The sequence below is a fragment of the Vipera berus genome (genome assembly GCF_964194415.1).
Source record: "Vipera berus genome assembly, chromosome: W".
Classification (NCBI taxonomy): domain Eukaryota; kingdom Metazoa; phylum Chordata; class Lepidosauria; order Squamata; family Viperidae; genus Vipera; species Vipera berus.
In genome coordinates, this window is record NC_138210.1 from 68,339,837 (window position 1) to 68,363,257 (window position 23,421).

General features: G+C 44.4%; 1 protein-coding gene across 1 annotated transcript in view; it reads left to right on the plus strand.

Moving 5' to 3' along the window:
- The window catches only part of LOC308676034 (phosphoribosylformylglycinamidine synthase-like), a 76,289-nt gene that overhangs the window by 7,117 nt on the left and 45,751 nt on the right, over positions 1-23,421 (plus strand). The window contains exons 4-16 of the mRNA XM_081341740.1: positions 117-222; positions 5,243-5,429; positions 7,688-7,793; positions 10,004-10,144; positions 10,818-10,942; positions 14,914-15,042; positions 15,367-15,498; positions 15,951-16,079; positions 17,132-17,205; positions 19,117-19,273; positions 20,670-20,731; positions 20,982-21,143; positions 22,163-22,288. Of these exons, the coding sequence (XP_081197866.1) occupies positions 117-222; positions 5,243-5,429; positions 7,688-7,793; positions 10,004-10,144; positions 10,818-10,942; positions 14,914-15,042; positions 15,367-15,498; positions 15,951-16,079; positions 17,132-17,205; positions 19,117-19,273; positions 20,670-20,731; positions 20,982-21,143; positions 22,163-22,288 (1,636 nt within the window). The remainder of the gene's footprint in view (positions 1-116; positions 223-5,242; positions 5,430-7,687; positions 7,794-10,003; positions 10,145-10,817; positions 10,943-14,913; positions 15,043-15,366; positions 15,499-15,950; positions 16,080-17,131; positions 17,206-19,116; positions 19,274-20,669; positions 20,732-20,981; positions 21,144-22,162; positions 22,289-23,421) is intronic.

Consider the following 23,421-nt stretch of genomic DNA (forward strand, 5'->3'; position numbering starts at 1 on the left):
AATAATAATAATGATGATGATGATGATGATGATGATGGAAGGGACCTTGGAGGTCATCTAGTCCAACCCCCTGCTCAGGCAGGAAACCCTTATCTTCATTTTTTTCATGCTTGCAGGTTGAATTTTTCTACTGCATATTCCACCAATGCTGTCTCCGTATGCCTGGCGGCTGGGTTGGAAAATATTGACCGAGTTGAGTGTTCCCGACGCTACCTTTTCAAAGTATGTGTATTTTGCTATTTTCTTCTGTTTCCCCTCTGCTTCCCACATGCACGTCTAAGAATTATCTTAGACAGAGGGAGCGGTTCTGGATGAAAATTCCTGTAGAATAGCTGAATAAAGCTTTAATACGATGCCGAATTACAGGTAGATTTGCAACCCCAGATGCGTCCAAAATTTCCCTTGCTAAGCAACACAGTTGTTAAGTGAATTTCCCCCCATTTTATGACCTTTCTTGCGACATCTGTTAAGTGAATCACTGCAGTTGTTAAGTTAGTGACACGGTTGTTCAATGAATCTGCCTTCCCCCATTTGACTTTGCTTGTCACAAGGTCGCAAAAGGGGATTACGTGAGCTCGGGACGCTGTCATAAATACATGCCAGTTGCCCAGCATTCAAATTTTGATCACATGACCACCGGGATGCTGCAGTGGCCGTAAGCGTGAAAAACGATTTTAACTCAATTTTTTTTCTTAGTGCTGTTGTAACTTCAAAAGGTCCCTAAATGAATGGTTGTAAATCAAGGATTACCTGTAGTTATTTTGTCAGTTGATTGTCTATGGAGATTCTCAGTCATCCAGGTCCTGGTTGTCCCAAAGGAGCTTTTTCAGGAGGCCACTGGACTTCCTTGATTTTCCTCTTTGAAGACATTTCGCTTCTCATCCAAGAAGCTTCTTCCCCACCATCCGGTCAGAGCGGAAGAAACTTCTTGGATGAGAAGAGAAATGTCTTCAAAGAGAAAAAAGAAATTCCAGTTGCTTCATGTAAAAGCACCCTTGGGTGCTCAGTTGATTATGGACCAACTTCCCTGACCCTCCCATTGGCAGGTGTTGGAAATACTACAATCCTTTGTTTCAGTCGGAGGTACAACCTACTACCGTATTTTCTGGCGTATAACATGACTTTTTAACCCATGAAAATCTTCTCAAAAGTCAGGGGTCGTCTTATACTCTGGGTGCTGAAACTTTAGGGACAGGGCTGGCTGGAAAACCTGGAGCGGATCTCCCATTTGGTCTGCGCAGGGAAAGCGGGACCAATTGGAGAAGAAGCTGCAGTCTGTGATTTTTTACAGGCTGGGGTCTGGGCGTCTTTCCTTCTAAAGTTGAAGAGCAGCTGCAGTCTATCCCAACTTGAAAGGCAGGTGGGGAATGCAGCAGCCAGAGCAGCTGCTTAGCTCTAAGGACACATTTGACTCAGGAACTGGGTGGGCTGGCTGGAAAACCTGGAGCGGATCTCTCATTTGGTCTGCGCAGGGAAAGCTTTAGAGTGAATTAGGAAAAGTTTAATCCACTTGCACTGTTTTATGTTTACATGTTTGATGACAAACAGCCTTATGTTTATAAGTGACAGTTTTCCTACTAAGTACCTGCATGTCATAAGCATTTGAATTAAAATTACCATCTTAAAATCAAATCTGATGTTTTTTAATTTTCATTTGGTGTGCATTGGAAGAGGGGTAGTCTTATATGGCGAGTATAGCCCAAACCCTATAATTTAACAGGAAATGTAGGGGGTCGTCTTATACGCCCAGTCGTCTTATATGCCGGAAAATACGGTAATCAGGACAAGACCTGAGAATTGTATTTTGTTGTTAGTTGCGAAGTCGTGTCCGACCCATCGCGACCCTATGGACAATGTTCCTCCAGGCCTTCCTGTCCTCTACCATCTTCTGGAGTCCGTCTAAGCTCACGCCTACTGCTTCAGTAACTCCATCCAGCCACCTCATTCTCTGTCGTCCCCTTCTTCTATTGCCCTCAATCTTTCCCAGCATGAGGCTCTTCTCCAGTGAGTCCTTCCTTCTCATTAGGTGGCCAAAGTATTTGAGTTTTAGCTTCAGGATCTGGCCTTCTAAAGAGCAGTCAGGGTTGATCTCCTCTAGGACTGACCGGTTTGATCGCCTTGCAGTCCAAGGAACTCGCAGGAGTCTTCTCCAGCACCATAGTTCAAAGGCTTCAATTCTTTGGCGCTCAGCCTTTCTTATGGTCCAGCTTTCACTGCCATACATTGCAACTGGGAAGACCATAGCCTTGACTATACGCACTTTTGTTGGCAGGGTGATGTCTCTGCTTTTTAGTGTGCTGTCTAGATTTGACATGGCTTTCCTCCCAAGGAGCAAGCGTCTTTTAATTTCTTGGCTACAGTCCCCATCTGCAGTGATCTTGGAGCCCAGGAAAATAAAATCTGTCACTACCTCCATTTCTTCCCCATCTATTTGCCAGGAATTGAGAGGGCCAGATGCCATGATCTTGGTTTTCTTAATGTTTAGTTTTAACCCAAGTTTTGCACTCTCGTCTTCACCCGCAACAAGAGGCTCTTTAGTTCTTCTTCACTTTCTGCCATTAGAGTGGTATCATCTGCATATCTTAGGTTGTTGGTGTTTCTTCCGGCAATCTTAATTCCAACTTTTGATTCATCTAGCCCTGCCTTTCTCATGATGTGCTCTGCATATAAGTTAAATAGGCAAGGCGACAGTATACAGCCTTGCCGGACTCCTTTCCCAATTTTGAACCAATCAGTGGTTCCGTGTCCAGTTCTCACTGTTGCTTCTTGGCCCGCATATAAATTTCTCAAGAGACAAATAAGATGGTCTGGTATGCCCATCTCTTTAAGGACTTGCCAGAGTTTGTTATGATCCACACAATCAAAGGCTTTAGCATAGTCAATGAAGCAGAAGTAGATGTTTTTCTGGAACTCTCTAGCTTTCTCCATGATCCAGCGTATGTTAGCAATTTGATCTCTAGTTCCTCTGCCTCTTCGAAATCCTGCCTGTACTTCTGGTAGTTCTCGATCCACATACTGCTGGAGTCTAGCTTGTAGAATTTTAAGCATAACTTTACTAGCATGAGAAATGAGTGCAACGGTGCGATAGTTTGAACATTCTTTAGCACTGCCTTTCTTTGGAATTGGAATGTAAACTGATCTTTTCCAATCCTGTGGCCACTGTTGAGTTTTCCAAATTTGCTGGCAAATTGAGTGTAGCACTTTTACTGCATCGTCTTTTAAGATTTTGAATAGCTCAGCTGGAATACTGTCACCTCCACTAGCTTTGTTGTTGCTCAGCTTTTCTAAGGCCCACTTCACTTCACATTCTAGGATGTCTGGCTCGAGGTCAGTGACCACCTCATTGTGATTATCAGGGACGTTAAGCTCGTTCTTGTATAGTTCTTCTGTGTAATTTTGCCACCTCTTCTTAATCTCTTCTGCCTCTGTTAGGTCCCTGCCATTTTGGTCCTTTATCATGCCCATTTTTGCATGAAATGTTCCTTTCATCTCTCCAATTTTCTTGAAAAGATCTCTGGTCCTCCCTATTCTGTTGTTTTCTTCTATTTCTTTGCATTGTTCATTTAAGAAGGCATTCTTATCTCTTCTAGCTATTCTTTGGAATTCTGCATTTAATTGGGCATATCTTTCTTTTTCTCCCTTGCCTTTCACTTCCCTCCTTTCCTCAGCTATTTGCAAAGCTTCCTCAGACAGCCATTTTGCTTTCTTGCATTTCTTTTTCTTTGAGATGGTTTTGGTTGCTACCTGTTGTACAATGTTGCGAACCTCTGTCCATAGTTCTTCAGGCACTCTGTCTATCAGATCTAATTCCTTAAATCTATTTGTCACCTCTACTGTATATTCAACAGGGATATGATTTAATTCATACCTGACTGGCCTAGCGCTTTTCCCTACTTTCTTTAATTTAAGCCTAAACTTTGCAACAAGAAGCTCATGGTCTGAGCCACAGTCAGCCCCTGGTCTTGTTTTTACTGACTGTATAGAGCTTCTCCATCTTTGGCTGCAGAGTATATAGTCAATCTGATTTCTGTGTTGACCGTCTGGTGATGTCCATGTGTAAAGCCGTCTCTTGGGTTGTTGGAAAAGAGTGTTTGCTATGACCATCGTATTCTCTTGACAAAATTCTATCAGCCTGTGCCCTGCTTCATTTTGTACTCCAAGGCCAAACTTGCCTGTTATTCCGGTTATCTTTTGGCTTCCTACTTTAGCATTCCAATCCCCCATGATGATAAGGACATCATTTTTGGGTGTTAGTTCTATAAGGTGCTGTAGGGCTTCATAGAACCGGTCAATTTCATCCTCTTCAGCACCGGTGGTTGGGGCATAGACTTGGACTACGGTGATATTGAATGGTTTGCCTTGGATTCGAACTGAGATCATTCTGTCATTTTGAGGATTGTATCCCAGTATTGCTTTTCCTATTTTTTTATTGACTATGAAGGCTACTCCATTTCTTCTGAGGGATTCTTGCCCGCAGTAGTATACCTGATGGTCATCTGAATTAAATTCACCCATTCCTGTCCATTTTAGTTCGCTGATACCTAAGATGTCGATGTTCAGTCTTGTCATCTCTTGTTTGACCACGTCCAGCTTTCCTTGATTCATGGATCTTACATTCCAGGTTCCTATGGAGAAAAAAATCTTTACAGCATCGGACTTTCCTTTCACCACCAGACACATCCACAGCTGAGCGTCCTTTCGGCGTTGGCCCAGTCGCTTCATTCTTTCTGGCACTACTAGTACTAGCCCTCTGCTCTTCCCCAGTAGCATATTGGACGCCTTCCGACCTGAGGGGCTCATCTTCCAGCGTCATATCGTTTTGCCTTTTGGTACTGTCCATAGGGTTTTCATGGCAAAGATACTGGAGTGGTTTGCCATTTCCTTCTCCAGCGGATCACGTTTTGTCAGAACTCTCTGCTATGACCTTTCCGTCTTGGGTGGCCCTGCACGGCATAGCTCATAGCTTCATTGAATTACGCAAGCCCCTTCGCCACGACAAGGCAGTAATCCATGAAGGGGAGAATTGTATATTTGTAGCTTTAAGACTAGGTGGACATTTTCCAAAAACGTCTGGAACACCTGATAGAATTCATAGCTGCAGATTTACTACACTGTTTTCTCTCGTCTGGCGATTTCAGAGGGCGGGTCTTGAATCTGCTCTTTGGATATCCAAAGTTTTCTTCCATCAGGTGCATAAAACCCCTCTTGAATTTAGAAGCCAAAGGTTGATTTTGTTTTTCAGTGTGACCAACTGCCCACATCATCCCAGGAGATCCAACTAGTAGCTTCGCTCTACGATCGGATGACGGAGCAGACCTATCCCAAACCCATCAACAGTTTTGCTGTAGCAACCCACCCCGAAGCGGTGTTCCACGTTGACATTCTTGGAGAAGGGAGAGCGGCTCTTGTCAAGGCCAACAACCAGCTTGGTATGAGCTAGGGAGGGTAAAGAGAATGGGGAAATATTGGGGAATTATTTAGCTAGGAGACAGCAGGGTTGAGTTTGTAGTCGCCTGTTGTCCAGTTTCGGTCACCATGATACAAAAAAAGATGTTGAGACTCTAGAAAGAGTGCAGAGAAGAGCAGCCAAGATCATTAGGCTAAAACATAAAGAATGGCTGCTGGAATTGGGTATGTCTAATCTAATAAACGTGGGATGCGGTGGCTCAGTGGGTTAGGACACTGAGTTTGTCGATCAGAAGGGCGGCAGTTTGGCGGGTCAAATCCCGAGTGCCGCGTAACACAGTGAGCGCCTGTTACTCGTCCCAGCTTCTGCCAACCTAGCAGTTCGAAAGCACGTAAAAATGCAAGTAGAAAAATAGGGACCACTACGGTGGGAAGGTAACAGTGTTCCATGCACCTTTGGCACCTAGTCATGCCGGCCACATGACCACGCAGACGTCCTTGGACAAGCGCTGGCTCTTCGGCTTTGAAACGGAGATGAGCACCGGCCCCTAGAGTTGGAAACGACTAGCACGCATGTGCGGGGGAACCTTTACCTTTACCTTTAATCTAATAAACAGAGAATGAGGTGGCTGGATGGAGTTACTGAGGCAGTAGGCGTGAGCCTAAATGGACTCCAGAAGATGGTAGATGACAGGAAGGCTTGGAGGAACGTTGTCCACGGGGTTGCGATGGGTCGGACACGTCTTCGCAGCTAACAACAACAATCTAATAAAGAGAAGGACTAGGGGTGACATGATAGCATGGTTCCAGTATTTGAGGGGCTGCCATGCAAAAGAAGGGGTTCAATCTATTCTCCAAAGATAGATGATATAGATATAGATATAGATATAGATATAAATAGAATATCTTTATTGTCATTGTGTAACTCGCAATGAAATTAAGTGCTGCCCACAGTGCACGTTACACACAAGTCAAAACCACTAATAAGAACATACATTATAGACACTCATCCTTCACTTTCTGGGTTCTTCTCACAGTCTTCTCTTCAGCTCTTAGACCGGAAACAATTTACTGTGGAAGGAAACATGAATTCCTAGAATAGCATAGAATAGAATGGAGAGAGATAGAAATAGATATAATAGGTAAAGGTTCCCCCGCACATGCATGCTAGTCGTTTCCGACTCTAGGGGCCGGTGCTCATCTCCGTTTCAAAGCCGAAGAGCCAGCGCTTGTCCGAGGACGTCTCCGTGGTCACGTGGCCGGCATGACTAGACGCCAAAGGCGCACGGAACGCTGTTACCTTCCCACCGTAGTGGTCCCTATTTTTCTACTTGCATTTTTACGTGCTTTCGAACTGCTAGGTTGGCAGAAGCTGCGACGAGTAACAGGCGCTCACTGTTACGCGGCACTCGGGATTCGACCCGCCAAACTGCCAACCTTCTGATCGACAAGCTCAGCATCCTAACCCACTGAGCCACTGCGTCCCTTATAATAGATAATAATAACATAATATATATAAGATATAAGATATAATAATAATAATAATAATAATAATAATAATAATAATAATAATAATAATAATAATAATAAGAAGAAGAAGAAGAAGAAGAAGAAGAAGAAGAAGAAGAAGAAGAAGAAGAAGAAGAAGAAGTAGTTGGAAGGGACCTTGGAGGTCATCTAGTCCAACCCCCTGCTCAGGCAGGAAACACTATACCATTTCAGGCAAATGGCTGTCCAGTCTCCTCTTAAAAACTTCCAGTGTTGGAGCCTTTACCACCTCTGGAGACAGGTTGTTCCACTGGTTAGTTGTTCTAACTGTCAGGAAGTTTCTCCTTAGTTCTAGGTTGCTTCTCTCCTTGACTAGTTTCCATCCGTTGCTTCTGCCTTCAGGTATAGGTATATGGATAGAGATAGAGATAGACAGATAAACAGACATAATGTCCGTCTTCCAATATTTGAGAGGCTGCCCCAAAGAAGAGGGAGTCAAGCTATTCTCCAAAGCCCCCGAAGGCAGGACAAGAAGCAATGGATGGAAACTCATCAAGGAGAAAACCAATCTAGAACTAAGGAGAAATTTTTGGTTGGGGAATTTTGCGAAGTGAAATCCCCAAGTCTTAAAGTTGCCAAGTTTGGAGACCCCTGCATAAGGACATCACCATTGCTTCCAATTGCAAAGGGATTCCTTCTCATATCCTTTTACATTTGTTCATTCGTTTCTTTTCATGTAGGAAGGGCTAGTGACACCGGTAAGTCAACCTCTTGTGTTTCTCTGCTTCCTTAGGTCTGGCTTTTGATTCCTGGGACCTGGATTTTTACACCGCTCTCTTCCAAAAACTGGGCAGAAACCCCACCAGCGTAGAATGCTTTGACCTTGCTCAATCCAACAGGTATTGTTTCTGTAATGGGGTCCACACAAATTAAAAGATGCCCAGGTTGAAAAACTCTGCCTTAGAGTCTGCCCTAGTTGAAAACTTTGAACAGTTCAGACAGGAAAATGCAACAAGAATTGCATTTTTACATAGTCCTCGACTTACAACGATCTGTTTAGTGACCAAAGTCACAACCGTGCTGAAAAAAGGGACTTAGAGCCATTTTTCACACTTGTGAGTGCTACAGCATCCCTGGGTGTCATGTGATCAAAATTTGGATGCTTGGCCACTGGGGGGGGGGGGGAAAGGGAAAAAATATGCTTCAATTTTCTAGTGCCATGCCTGGTTGCACAGGTAGTCCTCGACTTACAGGTAGTCCTTATTTTTAGTGGCCATTCAAAGTTAACAACAGCACTGAAAAAGGGACTTATGACCAGTTTTCACACAGCCGTTGCAGCATCCCCATGTTACGTGATCAAAATTGGGACCCTTGGCAATCGATTCATATTTATGATGGTTGTAAAGGCAAAGGTAAAGGTTTCCCCACACATGCGTGCTAGTCGTTTCCGACTCTAGGGGCCGGTGCTCATCTCCGTTTCAAAGCTGAAGAGCCAGCGCTTGTCCGAGGACGTCTCCGTGGTCATGTGGCCGGCATGACTAGACGCCAAAGGCGCACGGAACGCTGTTACCTTCCCACCGTAGCGGTCCCTATTTTTCTACTTGCATTTTTACGTGCTTTCGAACTGCTAGGTTGGCAGAAGCTGGGACGAGTAACAAGCGCTCACTCTGTTAACGTGGCACTTGGGATTCGACCCGCCAAACTGCCAACCTTCTGATCGACAAGCTCAGCGTCCTAACCCACTGAGCCACCGCGTCCCTTATGATGGTTGTACCGCCCCTTTATTTAAAATCATGTTCCAGGTTGTATCTGGCCCAAGGACTCGTAGAGCAGTGTTTCAGCCATTTTAAAATGTGTGGACTTTAGCCTTGGTGGAGCAGTGGGCTAATGCCTCCTTAAGTAACACCAGCTGCCTGCAATTAGTGCAGGTTCGCATCCCACCAGGCTCAAGGTTGACTCAGCCTTCCATCCTTCCGAGGTAGGTAAAATGAGGACCCAGATTGTTGGGGGCAATTAAGCTGACTTTGTAATAATGCCGCTTGGGGTGTGTGTGAAAGCCCTAATAAGCAGGCATATACATAGAATGAAGGCTACTGCTAAGCTTGTAAGCCGCCCTGAGTCTTCGGAGAAGGGCGGGATATAAATGGAATTAAAATAAATTTTAAAAAAAACCAGCTGGGGTTTGAAATCTACACATCTTAAAATTGTCATGGCTGAGAAAAGTTCCTCTAGAGCAGAGATCACCAACTTTTCTCAGTTGGCAGACTGGAGGGAAAGGGAAGCATTTTATACGCACGCATGCATGTGTGGGCCCATGAGCATGTGCGCGACACAAATGGTGCGATGCTAGTGTCCATGTGATACTCGCTAGCCCTGCCCCGTTCTTGCATGGTGCAGCACCCTGTTTTCATGCCCCGAGGTACAGCGGCGTCCCATTTTTGTGCCCCAAGGCGCGGCGGTGTCCTGTTTTCACGCCCCACGGCATGGCGCTAGCACGAATGGGTGTGTGTGTGCATGCACACATGCGCGCACTGGCCAGCCTGTCCCACGGCCCCGTGGCTAGCATGCCCTGGGCCACAGCCCACAGCTTGGGGACCCCGGCTCTAGAGAGAGAATAGGAAAGCAAGAGTTAACAAGCAGAGAGAGAAGACAATGTATTTCTGGAATTTTATATTCCCCCCAAAGAAGGAGATGAATGTTATGATATGATCCAGAATAAAAGGTGAATGCCTCAATTTCTAGTGCTTCGCCCCCCCCTTCTTAGGACCTAAATAAGTTTAATTGACCTAAGAAAAATGGAATCCCTTCTTACCGTTCAGTTCCTATGGATAAACGTATACAGGCAGCCCTCAACTTTCAACAGTTCGTTGAAACCTCCAAATGGCCTCAACGACTCTAAAAGAATGCAAATGACCAGCTGTCTGCAAGACAGAATCTAAATCCTTCCCATGCCCAGCATCCAGTCAGAGCTGAAGAAGCTTCTTGGATGAGAAGCGAAATGCCTTCAAAAGAAAAACAAGAAAGCCCAGTTGCCTCCTGAAAAGAAAAAGCAGCTTTGAAATCGCTTTCTTATTTTTTCTTTCCTTCTGCCTGATGTTTCCCCCCGCAGTGAACACAGCCGGCATTGGTTCTTCAAAGGGCGCCTCCTGGTGGACGGGAAGGAAATGAAGGAATCGCTCTTCGAGTCCATCATGAAAACTCAAGAACGGAGCAATCCCAACAACGTCATCAAATTTTGCGACAACAGCAGGTGGGTGTTTTCCCGTTTTCTCTCTCTCTGTGTCTCTCCCCCACCCGGCAACTGAAAATTGGAATTGCTAGATTGGCAAGACAGATAGTCCTCGATTTACAACCGCTCATTTAATGACCGTTCGAAGTTATTCAAAGGTACAGAAGAAAGTGACTTATGACCAGTGCTTGCCTTTATGACCATCGCAGCCTCGCTGTGGTCAGAATATAGGTGCTTGGCAACCGGTATGTATTTACGTTGGTTGCAGTGTCGTGTGAATGCCGTTAGTAATTTACTCGGGGGGTTTCCAACAAGCAAAGTCAATGGGGAAAGCTTAATTAAGATTTGCTCAATAAGTAGCATGATTCACTTAATGACCATTGCAAATAAATGGTTGCAAAATCAGGTGCAATTCACTTAACAACGCCATTGCTTAGTGATGGAAGTTTCCGTCCCAATTGCGGTCATAAGTCAAGGACTACTTGGCGCAGCCATTGAGGAAGGGAAGTGGAACCCATTCGACTCAGTTGGATGTTTCTCAGATGCCTCGGGAGACTACAGATCCCAGGATTCCCAATCAGTACAGCTGAAGAGCAAGGAATTCTGGATGCTGTAGTCCCAATGCACCAGGGCGAAGAAGACTTTCATTTTTGATGCATTCCTGAAGCTTACGTTTTGTGTCTTCTCCTTCAAGTGCAATTCAAGGCAGGGAAGTCCTCTCCCTCTGGCCCAGTGACCCATCCAAGGCCAGCCCCTTTGAGAAGCGGACCTCCACCCGACATGTCATCTTCACAGCTGAAACCCACAACTTTCCCACGGGTGAGTTAGCCAAAAGCGTGACCCACAATCCAGGGCTGCAGGAGGAGGTACCCGCTTCCTGCGGTGGCCTCAGAAGACCCTGGAAAAGCAGTGCTACCAACCTTAGGGTTAGTGGTTTGGCAGTCCTTGGTTGTTTGGGGACGACAGTTTCCATCATCCGCAGCTTTCATCATCAAACGCAGACAGTTTGACAGTGGGAGCTGAAATCGAAGTCTACGCAAGCATCAGTGTGCCTAGCAGGAGGGTCATTGTGCAAAGAGGAGGTGTTGAACCTAACAAATGATGGACTAGAAAAATTTTCTACTGATCATATGACAAATTTTCTAGTCCATCATTTGTTAGGTTCAACACCTCCTCTTTGCACAACGACCTTCCTGCTGGTATGGAGATCTGTCTGTCTGTCTGCCTGTCTCTGTCTGTCTCAAAGTGGAGGTTTCAGAGATTACATCCAGCCTCTGATACATGCAAAACATGTGCTTTACCCCAGAATCAGATCTCATGCCTAGGACATATGAAGAACAGTTGCAGGAACTGGGTATGTCTAGTTTAATGAAAAGAAGGACTAGGGGTGACACGATAGCAGTTTTCCAAAATCTAAAGGGCTGCCACAAAGAAGAGGGAGCCAACCTATTCTCCAAAGCATGTAAAGGCAGGACAAGAAGCAACGGATGGAAACTAATCAAGGAGAAAAGCAACTTAGAACTAAGGAGAAATTTCCTGACAGTAAGAATAATTAGCCAGAGGAATGGCTTACCTCCAGAAGTTGTGGGTGCTCCAACACTGGAGGTTTTTAAGAAGAGATTGGACAACCATATGTCTGAATTGCTATAGGGTTTCCTGCTTGAGCAGAGGGTTGGACTAGAGGACCTCCAAGGTCCCTTTCAACTCTGTTGTGCTGTTATTCACATTGCTACCGAAATGACACAGCTCAGCAGGGACCTGATAAACATGGTTGGTTGAACAGAGAAACCAAGGGTGACCAGGAGGCAGAAAAATTTGAAGCGTGTTTTAAAAGTTGCATTCTTTGCTTTTGTCCTACTGGGTCTTGTAAATCATTTTCAGCTTCAAATCAAGCCACAGATACATGCATAGGGGGGAAAAAAGAACTGTAAGCTCTGGAGTCTTACCCCTAAAATACTATTATCTTAGGCAAGCAAGAGTTTTTAAAATTTATTTATTAACTAAATTGATCAGCCACCTATCTCGCCTAGAGTTCAGCTGCGTTTGCAGATTGTGTTATCCCAGAAGATAACTTGGTTTAGGCCAGGGGTAGGCAACCTCGCCTCTTTTATGACTCATGGACTTCAATTTCCACAATTCCTGAGTCAGCTGACTCAGGAATTCTGGGAGTTGAAGTCCATGGGTCATAAAAGAGGCGAGGTTGCCTTCTTCTGGTTTAGCCTTTCATTCTTTCTGCCCTTGGCTGTACGGGTTGTCTTCAACTTACGAGTGGTCACTTAAGTGGCCGTTTGAAGTTACAACCTACTTGGAAAAAGGGGACTTGTGACCTGGATCCAATGGTTGTCCCATACACCTACAGTCATGTGACCACAGTTTGGGTGCTTGACAACACAATCGCATTTAGGGCTGTTTGCTGTGTCACATGTCACATGACCATGTTTTTAACGACGGTTTTGCCCAAACACAGCAGTTACTTCTGGATTTCGGCAAAGCTGAGCCCATAGTGAACAATGAATTTGCACTTGTGTGTCAGGAGTGAAAATTTGGCAGCTGCCTGCCTCTTTGTTTTCACCTTGGGCTGTGGGGGGGGGGAGGTGATGCTTTCGACTGCGCTAGTTAGAGAAAGGAAACCTCTCCAGTTTTATGGAAGTTTGCTGAGAGTCGGCAGTCTGGAAACCTTTCAAGGACATTCTAGCAAGTATGAAGAAGGTAGCAGATGGTTCCCATAACGAAGAGAACTTGTTTACATGAGCTACATGGACATACTTGAACTGGAGGTTGACATTGTGCCTGCAAAATTCATTCCACAAAAACATTGTAAAAATCCAACCTGTTTTACAACCATCATTCAACTGTTGTCAACATCCAGCGCGAGAATCAAAAATAAAACTCCAGGTTCATTCCGTTTCCGAAAATCTTACTGTTTATTGAATACACGGCATGGTGATGTTGAAGCAAAACTAACTCTGAGGTTCCCAGACACCAGTTAATAGAATTAAACAATAATTTCTTCGGCCAAACCCCCACCCTCTCACGTAGTTCATATAAACAATTTCACTTTGTTATGGGAACCGTCTGCTTCTTCTCCACACCTGCTGCAGTGTCCTTGGAAAGGTTTCAGGCTCTCACTGTCTTCAGTGGAATTGTAGAGGTTTCATTTCTCCATCACTTCTAAAGCAGCACCTCTCCCTCCCACCACCTTACTCTAATGGCTAGTTGAAATGTAGAGGCACGTAGCTGCCGAAGCTTCCTTCTTGACAACTGTAGTGGGTAGACACTATTACGGTCATGTCTTGAGGATTACCTGTATTTCTTTGGATACCATAGTTTCATATCATAGCTTAGCTACTCAACAGTTCCTTCAAGTAAAGTACAGTTAAGCAGTTGCCTAATCTACTCGACTTACAACCATTCCTTTAGTTATCATGCAAAGTTACAATGTCAAACAAAAAAGTGACTTGTGACCATGTTTCACCCTTACGACTACTGCAGAATTGCCATGGTCGCATGATCAAAATACAACTGTTGCAGATCCCCATTTTCACATGATCCAAATTCAGATGCTTTGCAACCGGTTCACATTTATGATGGTTGCAGTGTGGGCATGTAATTGCCCTTTTGTGACCTTTCTGACAAGCAAGGTCAATGGGGAAGCCAGATTCACTTAACAGCCCTGTTGCTAATTTAACAACTGCAGTGATTGGTTTTAACAACTGTCGTAAAATGGGGCAAAAAAATCACTTAATGACTCTCCCGCTTGGCAATAGAAATTTTGAGAGCTCAGTTGTGGTTGGAGGAGGAGACTGTGGGGTTCCTGGTGCTCTTTCAGCTTGGTTGTTTTCTTGCAGACGTTTCATTACCAAAACTAGGTAACATCATCAGTACGAGAAGGGAGTGGAGTTTGTGGAAAGGAGGTCCCTGGTGCTCTCTGGGCTTGGTTGTTTTTTTGCCCAAACTAGGTAACATCATGAGTTTCATTACTCAAAGTAGATAACGTCACAAGTGCTAATGTAGTGCTGTGTTAGTGACTAGCACTGATGAGGTTACCTAGTTTGACTAATGAAACGTCTGCAAGAAAACAACCAAGCTCAAGAACACCAAGGAGCCCCCTCATTTCCAATCTGAGTTACAAATATTCTCCTTTATTGTTTGCAAGTCTCTGTTGTGATTCAGTGTCAGCCTGTGCTCCCAGCAGCTGAGTCCGATGAATCTGAGGAGGAGGAGGAGGGTTTTGGAGAGCCTTTGGTGTCAGAGGGAGGCTCTGATGCACTGCAGGACTCTCAGCCTGGCCCTTCCGGTCATGTTCCTCATGAGGCTCAGCTGTCTGAGTACGAGGTGTCGGACTCAGAGGAGTCACAGCTGAATCTGTTCAGAGACGCTAGAAGCAGAAGGCAATCCAGCAGAGCAGAGCAGAGAAAATCAATGAGGCAACTCACTGAGAGGAGGAGAAGGCAGTGAGAAGCCACGCCTTGGGACTGATAATAAAAGGGGAAGGTGTGAGTGGGGCTGGTTGCTGAAGGCAACCGTTTGGAGACATTCAAAGAGAATCCTGGTCTGTTCTTGCTAATCTGTTTGACTCTTGTTTGTTAACTCTTGTTTCATATTTTGAATCATTTATTGAAGGAAATATTCTGTTGCCTTTTTGTTTGAACTGTAAATAAATTTGGGTTGTTTTTTTCCAGCCTGTTGATTGTTTAAAGGAAGAAGGGGTTGTCCCTGACACACAAACGGGGCCGGTGTAGGCTGGAACAGAACAGTCTCATTGTTTGCAACTTCTCTTTCTCTTCTAGGAGTTGCTCCATTCAGTGGTGCCACCACTGGGACAGGAGGGAGAATCCGGGATGTTCAATGCACAGGTCGTGGGGCTCATGTGATTGCTGGAACTGCCGGCTACAGCTTTGGCAATTTACATATTCCAGGTGAGTGTCCCAAAGGTGCTTTTTCAAAAGGCAACTGAAATTTCTTTGTTTTTCCTTGAAGACGTTTCGCTTCTCATCCAAGAAGCTTCTTCAGTTCTGACTGAATGGTGGGGAATGAAAGAATTCATATTCCTTGCAGTCATCTGGTCATTAGTACTCTCTCTGAGAGTCATTGACGCCACTTGGAGGCCACTCAACTACTCTCAGAAAGAGTACTAACGACCAGATGACTGCAAGGAATATGAAAAATAAATGTAAAAAAGGTGATCTGAATGTTACATAGCTCTGGAAAAGAAATAATTCTGTTTTACATCTGCCTTTTAGGATATCCCTTGCCTTGGGAAGATGTATCTTTTGTGTACCCTGATAATTTTGCACGGCCTGTGGAAGTAGCCATTGGTGCCAGTGATGGAGCTTCGGACTACGGCAACAAATTTGGGGAACCTGTGCTGGCAGGTGAGCTTGATGGTGGCTTGCTCCTGAAATCCAAACAGAAGTGTGTTTGAAGTTGTGATTTGTTTAGTGAAAAAATGTTGGCTGCTGAACATGGGAAGGGGCAGAAGAACTAGAATAGTATTTGTCAACTTCGATGGCTTGAAGATGCATGGACTTCAACTCCCAGAATTCATTTGAAGTCCACACATCTTCAAGCCACCAAGGTTGGGCTGGCTGGGGAACTCTGGGAGTCGAAGTCCACACATATTCAAGCCACCAAAGTTGATCTGGCTGGGGAATTGAAGTCCACACATATTCAAGCCACCAAAGTTGGGTTGGCTGGGGAATTATGGGAGTTGAAGTCCACGCACCTTCAAGCCACCATGGTTGGGGATGAACACTGAACTAGAGGGACGTGCAAGATTGCGTGGGAAAGGGCAATTGTTTAAATTCAACCGTCTTCCTTGGGCTAGGGTTCGCACGCTCTTTCGGGATGCGCCTGGGGGACGGTGAGCGCCACGAATGGATCAAGCCCATCATGTTCAGCGGAGGCATTGGAGCAATCGAAGACATACATGTGCGCAAGGAAACGCCCCAGCCTGGTAAGGATTTGTCAGGATTGTAGCATATTGTATCCCAAATCTACAGTAGTCCTCAACTTACTGCAGTTTGTTTAGTGACCGTTCAAAGTTACATCGGCGCTGAAAGAAGTGACTTAACGATCATTTTTCACACTTATGACCATTGCAGCATCCCCATCCCCAATGAAGGCCGCAGAGTCCTGGGGTCACGTGATCTTCTTTTGCAACCTCCTGACAAGCAAAGTCAATGGGGAAGCCAGATGCAATTAACCACCGCGTTGCTAACTTAATAACTGCAGCGATTCATTTAACAACTCTGGCAAGAAAAGGGAGACAGTGGGGCAAGACTCACTTAACAAACGTTTTTCCTTAGTAACCGAAATTTGGGGCTCAATTGTGGTCGTAAGTCAAGGACTACCTCTATTCCAGCCAGTGGTTACCCCAAGCTGAATTTAATCTCCATGTCAGAAATTCACTCTGTGTCTATGGTTGTCCCAAAGGTGACTTTTCAGGAGGTAACTGGACTTTCTTGTTTTTCCTCTGAAGACGTTTCGCTTCTCATCCAGGAAGCTTCTTCAGCTCTGGCTGGGTGGTGAGGAATGGAAGGATTTATACTCCTTGCAGAGAGCTGGTCATTTGCCTTCTTTTAGAGAGTCGTTGAGGCCACTTGGAGGTTTACCTGTGTCCTCAGGATCACCTGAGTAGTGCAAATGGTTGCAGGAGGCTTTTGCCCTGGGTGCCTTCGCTGTTGAAGACAGGCTGTTGGGGATGAGTCCGTGTTGTCTGCCTCTCAGACTGAAGCGCAAATGGTTCCTATAGTCTGCAGTGTTTTCTGGAAATCCATTCATCCTCCCGCACCATTCGAAAGGCGTTCATCCCAAAGTGCATCTCTAAATGCCGATGGCGATTCTCAGTCATCCAGGTGGTGGTTGTCCAAAAAGGTGCTTTTTTTCAAGAGGCAACTGGATCTTCTCATTTTTTCCTCTGAAGACGTTTCACTTCTCATCCAAGAAGCTTCTTCAGCTCTGAGTTCATTCTGTGGTTTAACCGCTGCGTTTCCTCTTCTTTTACAGGGATGGATGTGGTGAAAGTCGGAGGCCCCGTCTACCGAATTGGTGTGGGAGGAGGAGCTGCGTCATCCATCCAGGTAACACGAGAAGAGAGCTTTTCTCCTTTGCTCTAGAGCAGGGCTTTTCAACCAGTGATACAGGTACCACTTGTGGTACATTGGCACCTGGCAGGTGGTACGCGATCATCCTAGAAAAGTGGTAGTAGAGGAGGGGAATTAGCTGAACTGGTGACAGCACTGCACAAGCCAGAGCGAGAGACGGCTGGAGCTGCAGGGCTTTCAGGGCTCAGCGGAAGCGCCAGGATCAGCGCTTCTTCGGGGCTGTCAGGGCTCAGTGGAAGTGCCAGGATCAGTGCCAGGCTCCAGCTGGAGCTTGGTGCTGATCCTGGCGCTTCTGAGCCCAGAAGAAGCGCCGATCAGCTGGAATGTTGCAGCATCTCCAGGGTCTTGTGATTTACATTCAGATGCTTGGCAAGATTCATATTTATGACTGTCACAGTGTCCCAGGGTCGTGTGAAGTGACCAAAACCTGCTGCAACCACCCAACAGAAGGGGGGGGAAATAAAAAACAACCCCCCACCCCACCCCCGCTGCCAATCCTCAACAGAAATGCTCACAACAATGAAAACCTCGGACAGGAGGAAGACTGCTGCCGGGCGGGTAGGCAGGTGTCTTGCTCGGCTGTGGCTTGGGGGGGGGGACTTTTTTCAGTGCCATTGTAACTTCGAACAGTCACTAAGCAAACTGTTGTAAGTCGAGGACTACCTGTACTTCATCACTTTTTTACTTTTTTTTTTTTTTTGGTCATCAAGTTTTTGACACCTTGTTAGGCGATTGGTGGTACTCGGATGTGGCCATATCCTAAAAGTGGCACAGTGGGTGAAAAAGTTGAAAAGTCCTGTTCTAGATCTCTTTCAGCAACTTCGGTTCAAGAAAGCAGGGATAGGAAGAAGAGGCTAACCACCTTTCTTGTACTTCTGGACTGGTGGTGGCAAAGCTACAGGTAGCCCTCCCTCACAGCCTGACCCATTTAACGACCATTCGGAGTTATGACCTGTTTAAAAAAAACTGCAATCCCCCACAATCCTCTGGGCATTTGTAGACTTCACAGCTGGTTTCTGGCAAGCAGAGGCAGTGGTGAAGCCGGCAGTAAAACTGCAAATTGCTGTGGTATGACATCTCATTTAATGACCATGACGATTCACTTAATAACCTAAGGGGGAATGATACCATAAGCCTGCTCTGGTCACGTCATGACTCGCTCAATGACTGCAGTGATTCCCCACTGAAGGGGAAGTGACTTTATAAGCCTGTTGAGCTAATGTGAGGTCTCACTTGGTGACAGTAGTAATTCACTTAATGACCTAAGGGGAAGTGATACCATAAGCCTGCTGTGGTCACATCATGACTCACTCAACGACTGCAGTGATTCCCCACTGAAGGGGAAGTGACTTTATAAGCCTGTTGAGATCATGTGAGGTCTCACTTAATGACCATGGTGATTCGCTTAATGACCTAAGGGGATTTCATAAACCCATCATGGTCAGGTGAGGTCTGACTTAACAACTGCAGTGATTAGCTTAAGCTCTGAAGGGGAAGTGATGCCATAAGCCTATTGAGATGATATGCTGCCTCATTTAATAACCACAGTGATTTACTTAATGACCAAAGGGAAAATGAATATCCTAAGCCCATCATGGTTGCATATCTTGCTTATTGACTGCAGTGATTTGCTTAATGTCTGAAGGGGAAGTGACATCATAAGCCTGTCGTGGTCATGCGATGTCTTACCTAGTGACCTCGGTAATTCATTTAACAACCGGAGGGGAAGTGCTGTCATAAGCCTATTGCAGTCACAGGATTTTCTGCTTAGTGACTGCAGCCCTTAGCAAGAGAGTTGCTAGACTGGATTGTGGTTGCTTCGTGATTGTGGTTGCTAAGCACTCTTCCCATTGTATCCCTGCCACAATCTCTCCCATGCGCATTTAGGTGCAAGGCGACAACGCCAGTGAGCTGGATTTTGGGGCCGTGCAGCGTGGTGATGCCGAGATGGAGCAGAAGATGAACCGGGTCCTTCGGGGCTGCGTGGAGAGTGGAGACAACAATCCCATCTGCAGTTTGCACGACCAGGGAGCCGGTGGCAACGGTGAGGGCTGGAGGAGGGAGGGCCCTGAGGGAGGGGCACCAGCTCTCGCGAACCATGGGTTCACTTAACGACGGCAGCATTTGCTTTTCAACCGCCACAAAAAAAGGTTGTAAAATCAGGTACGGTCACGTGGTGATCTGCTTTACAACCATCATGTCTTAGGGCTCAGTTATGGTCATAACTCAAGGACTACCTGTAAGGACAAACCGAAGAATATTTTATTTTATTTATTTTATTATTTTGTTTTATTTTACTTTATTATATTTTACTGTATTATTTTATTTTATTTTATATTTTATTTTATATTTTATATTTATTTTATATTTTATTTTATTTTATATTTTATATTTTTATTTTATTTTATATTTTAGTTCATTATTTCATTTCATTTTATTATTTTATTTTACTTTATTTTATATTTTATTTTATTTTATATTTTATATTTTATTTTATTATTTTATTTTATATTTTATTTTACTGTATTTTATTTTATTTTATATTTTATTTTAGTTCATTATTTTATTTCATTTTATTATTTTATTTTACTTTGTTTTATTTTATTATTTTATTTTATTTTGCTTTGCTTTATTTTATTTTATTTTATTTTTTATTTTATTATTTATTTTATTTTATTTTATTTTATTGAATTTTTTTGCTGCCCATCTCATGTCCAATGATTCTGGGTGGTTTGCAACATAAAAGCATTAAAATCATCAGTTATAAAAGTTATTAAACTAAGCAGGAGTGTCAATGCAAACAGTAATGGCTTGGTTACCTGGAAGTGATTGTAGCTCGTTTGGAGAGACAGAATTGGTACTGGACTACATGTCCCACCATCCATTGCCAGCGCCCCAGCCACTGGAGCTGATGGGAGATGAAATATAAGACGATATGGAGAGCGCTAGCTTAAGTTTCCTATCCTCCCTTGGGTGATTAAAATAAAAATGTCACGCTCTCAGTGTCAAGCCAGGCCGATGTTCTTAGGGCCTAAGGTGAGGGGGAGGTGTGTGGCCCTCAGACATTGTATTTAATACGGGATAAGTGCAGTCCAAAGAAATACATTTACATTTGAGTGAATGAAAAGTTATTGACAAGATATGCAAAATCTATTCTTCTGAGAAGCACTGAATTGGCTGTTTTTTTGGGGGTAATCTGATAGTTCCTCCTCTCTGAAGATTCACCTCTGTAAAACCTCTGGATCCATGATCCGTGTGATCTAGAACATTTCAGTTTTATAGGGAGTTTTACATTCCTGGAACCCTAAATTTGGCGCATCCCTCCTTGTGAATTCCTGCTCTCTACAAGAGATGTCTGGGAGAAATTGCAACAGCTGATCCCTCCAAGAATTTTGACCATGTTTCCGGAGTGTTCTAAATAACTTTCTCTTTTCATTTAGGGAATGTCTTGAAGGAGCTGAGCGAGCCAGCCGGAGCTACAATCTATGCGAGCCGTTTCCAGGTGTGTCTTTGCTCAAGCCTTGCAGTGGTTGATCTACCCTGATCCTCAATATATATTATAAATATTTCCACTCCAAACCCAGCACCGAAGAAATGGGTTTTTTTCCCAAAATCTCTCTCTCTCTCTCTCTCTCTCTCTCTCTCTCTCTCTCTCTCTCTCTCTCTCTCTCTCTCTCTCTCTCTCCCTCCCTCCCTCCCTCCCTCTCTCTCTCTCTCTCTCTCTCTCTCTCTCTCTCTCATTTGTTTCCTAGCTGGGAGATCCCACTTTGAGTGTTCTGGAAATCTGGGGGGCCGAGTACCAAGAATCGAATGCTCTCCTGCTTCAACCCCGCCGAGCTGATTTTCTGCAACGCCTGGCTTCCCGCGAAAGATGTCCTGTTGACTTCGTTGGCAAAATTACGGGCAACGGGAAGGTAGGAGAGAAATCAGCCTCGACGGTGGAGGAACATTAATCTACAGGTAGTTCTTGACTTATGATCATAATTGAGGCCCAAAGCTGGGTGGCTAAGCGAGACTTTTGTCAAGTGACCTTTTGCCCCATTTTATGACCTTTCTTGCCACAGTCGTAAAGCCAATCCTTGCAGTTGTTAAGCTAGTAACACGGTTGTTAAGTGAATCTGGCTTTCCCATTGATTTTACTTGTCGGAAAGTCACAAGAGCTGATTACAATGCTGGCTGGGGAATTCTGGGCATTGAAGTCCACAAGACTTAAATAATCTTAAAAAGGTTAAAATCATGGCATCTAGAACAAACTTTCTTCCAGTTGCCATGATTTTAACGTTTTTTGGGGGGTGCAAGCAGTCCTTGACTTACATTAGTTCATTTAGTGACTGTTCGAAATTATAAAGGCATTGAAAAAAAGTGACTTCTGACTGTTTTTCACAATTAGGACCATTGCAGCATTCCCATGGTCACGTGATTTATATTTGGATGTTTGACAGCTGATTCACATTTATGACGGTTGCAATGTCCCGGGGGTCACGTAATCTCCTTTTGCGACCTTCTGACAAGCAAAGTGAATGGAAATCAGATTCCTTTAAACAACCGTGATTCTAATTGTAACAACTGCAGTGATTTAGTTAACAAATCGGGCAAGAGCAGTCGTAAAATCTTGTAAATGTCACACCTAACCTCTGTCTCGCTTAGCAACATAAATTTTGGGCTCAGTTTTGGTCTTAAGTTGAGGACTGCCTGTAGTTTTGGCCTGGATGATTGAGTTTTTCATTGATGCACAAGACTGAAAATTGTCTAGTTTGGAGACCCCGGCTTAGTTTATTGGGGAATCCCGTCTGTGGTGGCTTGTAAATCCTGCATTATATTTCAGGGTCCTAAGAGGATCAAATCATGGATGGATTGTTCAATAAATTCTACTTAAGCAACCAAAGCTTGGCCAATAGTGTGTGAAGAAGTTGCCTCTTCTTCTTCTTGACAGATTGTGCTGGTGGATGACACAAAATCTCCGGCAAGTACGGCAGAGGTGGAGAAAGGAGATTCAGGAGAAAGAGACACACCTGTGAATTTGAACCTGGAATGGGTCCTTGGGAAGATGCCACGCAAGGTATGGAAGGGCATGAATGAACAAATAAACAACCCAACTAACATTCACCAAGGATGCTGGTGAACAGAGTTACAGAATCCTACTTGAGAGCAAATTGTGAGCAATTTCAGGAATTTCTTAAATTTGGAGAAGGATTCATAGTTATCGGTCGTCCTTGACTTAGGAACACAATTGAGCTCAGAATTTTTGTGGCTAAGCGAGACAGTTGTTAAGTGAGAGTTTTGCCCCATTTTACGACCTTTCTTGCCACAACTGAATAAGCTGTTAAGTTAGTAACATACATAACTTACAAGCATTCATTTAGCGACCGCTTGAAGTTGAAAAAAGGGATTTATGTCCAGTCTTTGCATTTAATGACCATTGCAGAAACCCCCCATGGTTTTCTGATTTTTCCCAGCCAGCTTCCAAGGAGTCAGTGGGGGGGGGAGGAGAGGAGCTGGATTCATTTAATGACCACAAGATTCACTTAATAACTGCAGTGATTTGCTTAACAAACGTGGCAAAAAATATTCTAAAATTGGGCACAATTCACTTAGCTATCTTGCCTTACAACATAAATTCTGGTTGTGATTGTGGTCATAACTTGAGACTACCTGTATTTGCTGCTGCGTCCTTTAATTCAGGGAGACTGATCAGATTGTGGCTCTCCAAATGTTGCAGAACTTGTCTTCCCATGCTCCTTCACCATCAGCCCTGCCTGGTTGGAACAGAGAGGGCTATCACTGAAAAATTTAATGTTTCAAAATGGATGTAAAAAAGTGGTTCTTTTCCCGTTTAAGGTTAAGGAATATGAAAGAATATAGTGGATTTTGTTAATATAAACAAAGATAGTCTGTATAGATTGATAAGTGCAAACAGAAATATATATTTATTTATTTATTTATTTATTTATTTATTTGTTTTTATAAACCGCCCTTCTCCCGAGGGACTCGGGGCGGTGTACAGAATAAGGTAGGCATACAGAATGAACAATAGTGAAAACAAACAATAGTAAAATACAAGCTGGGACCCCAGATTAGAGCTATCAGGCCAGGCCAGACTGCTGGAACAGATAAGTTTTTAATTCGCGCCGGAAGGTGCGGAGGTCGGGGGCCATCCGGATTTCGGTTGGTAAGCTGTTCCAGAGGGCTGGC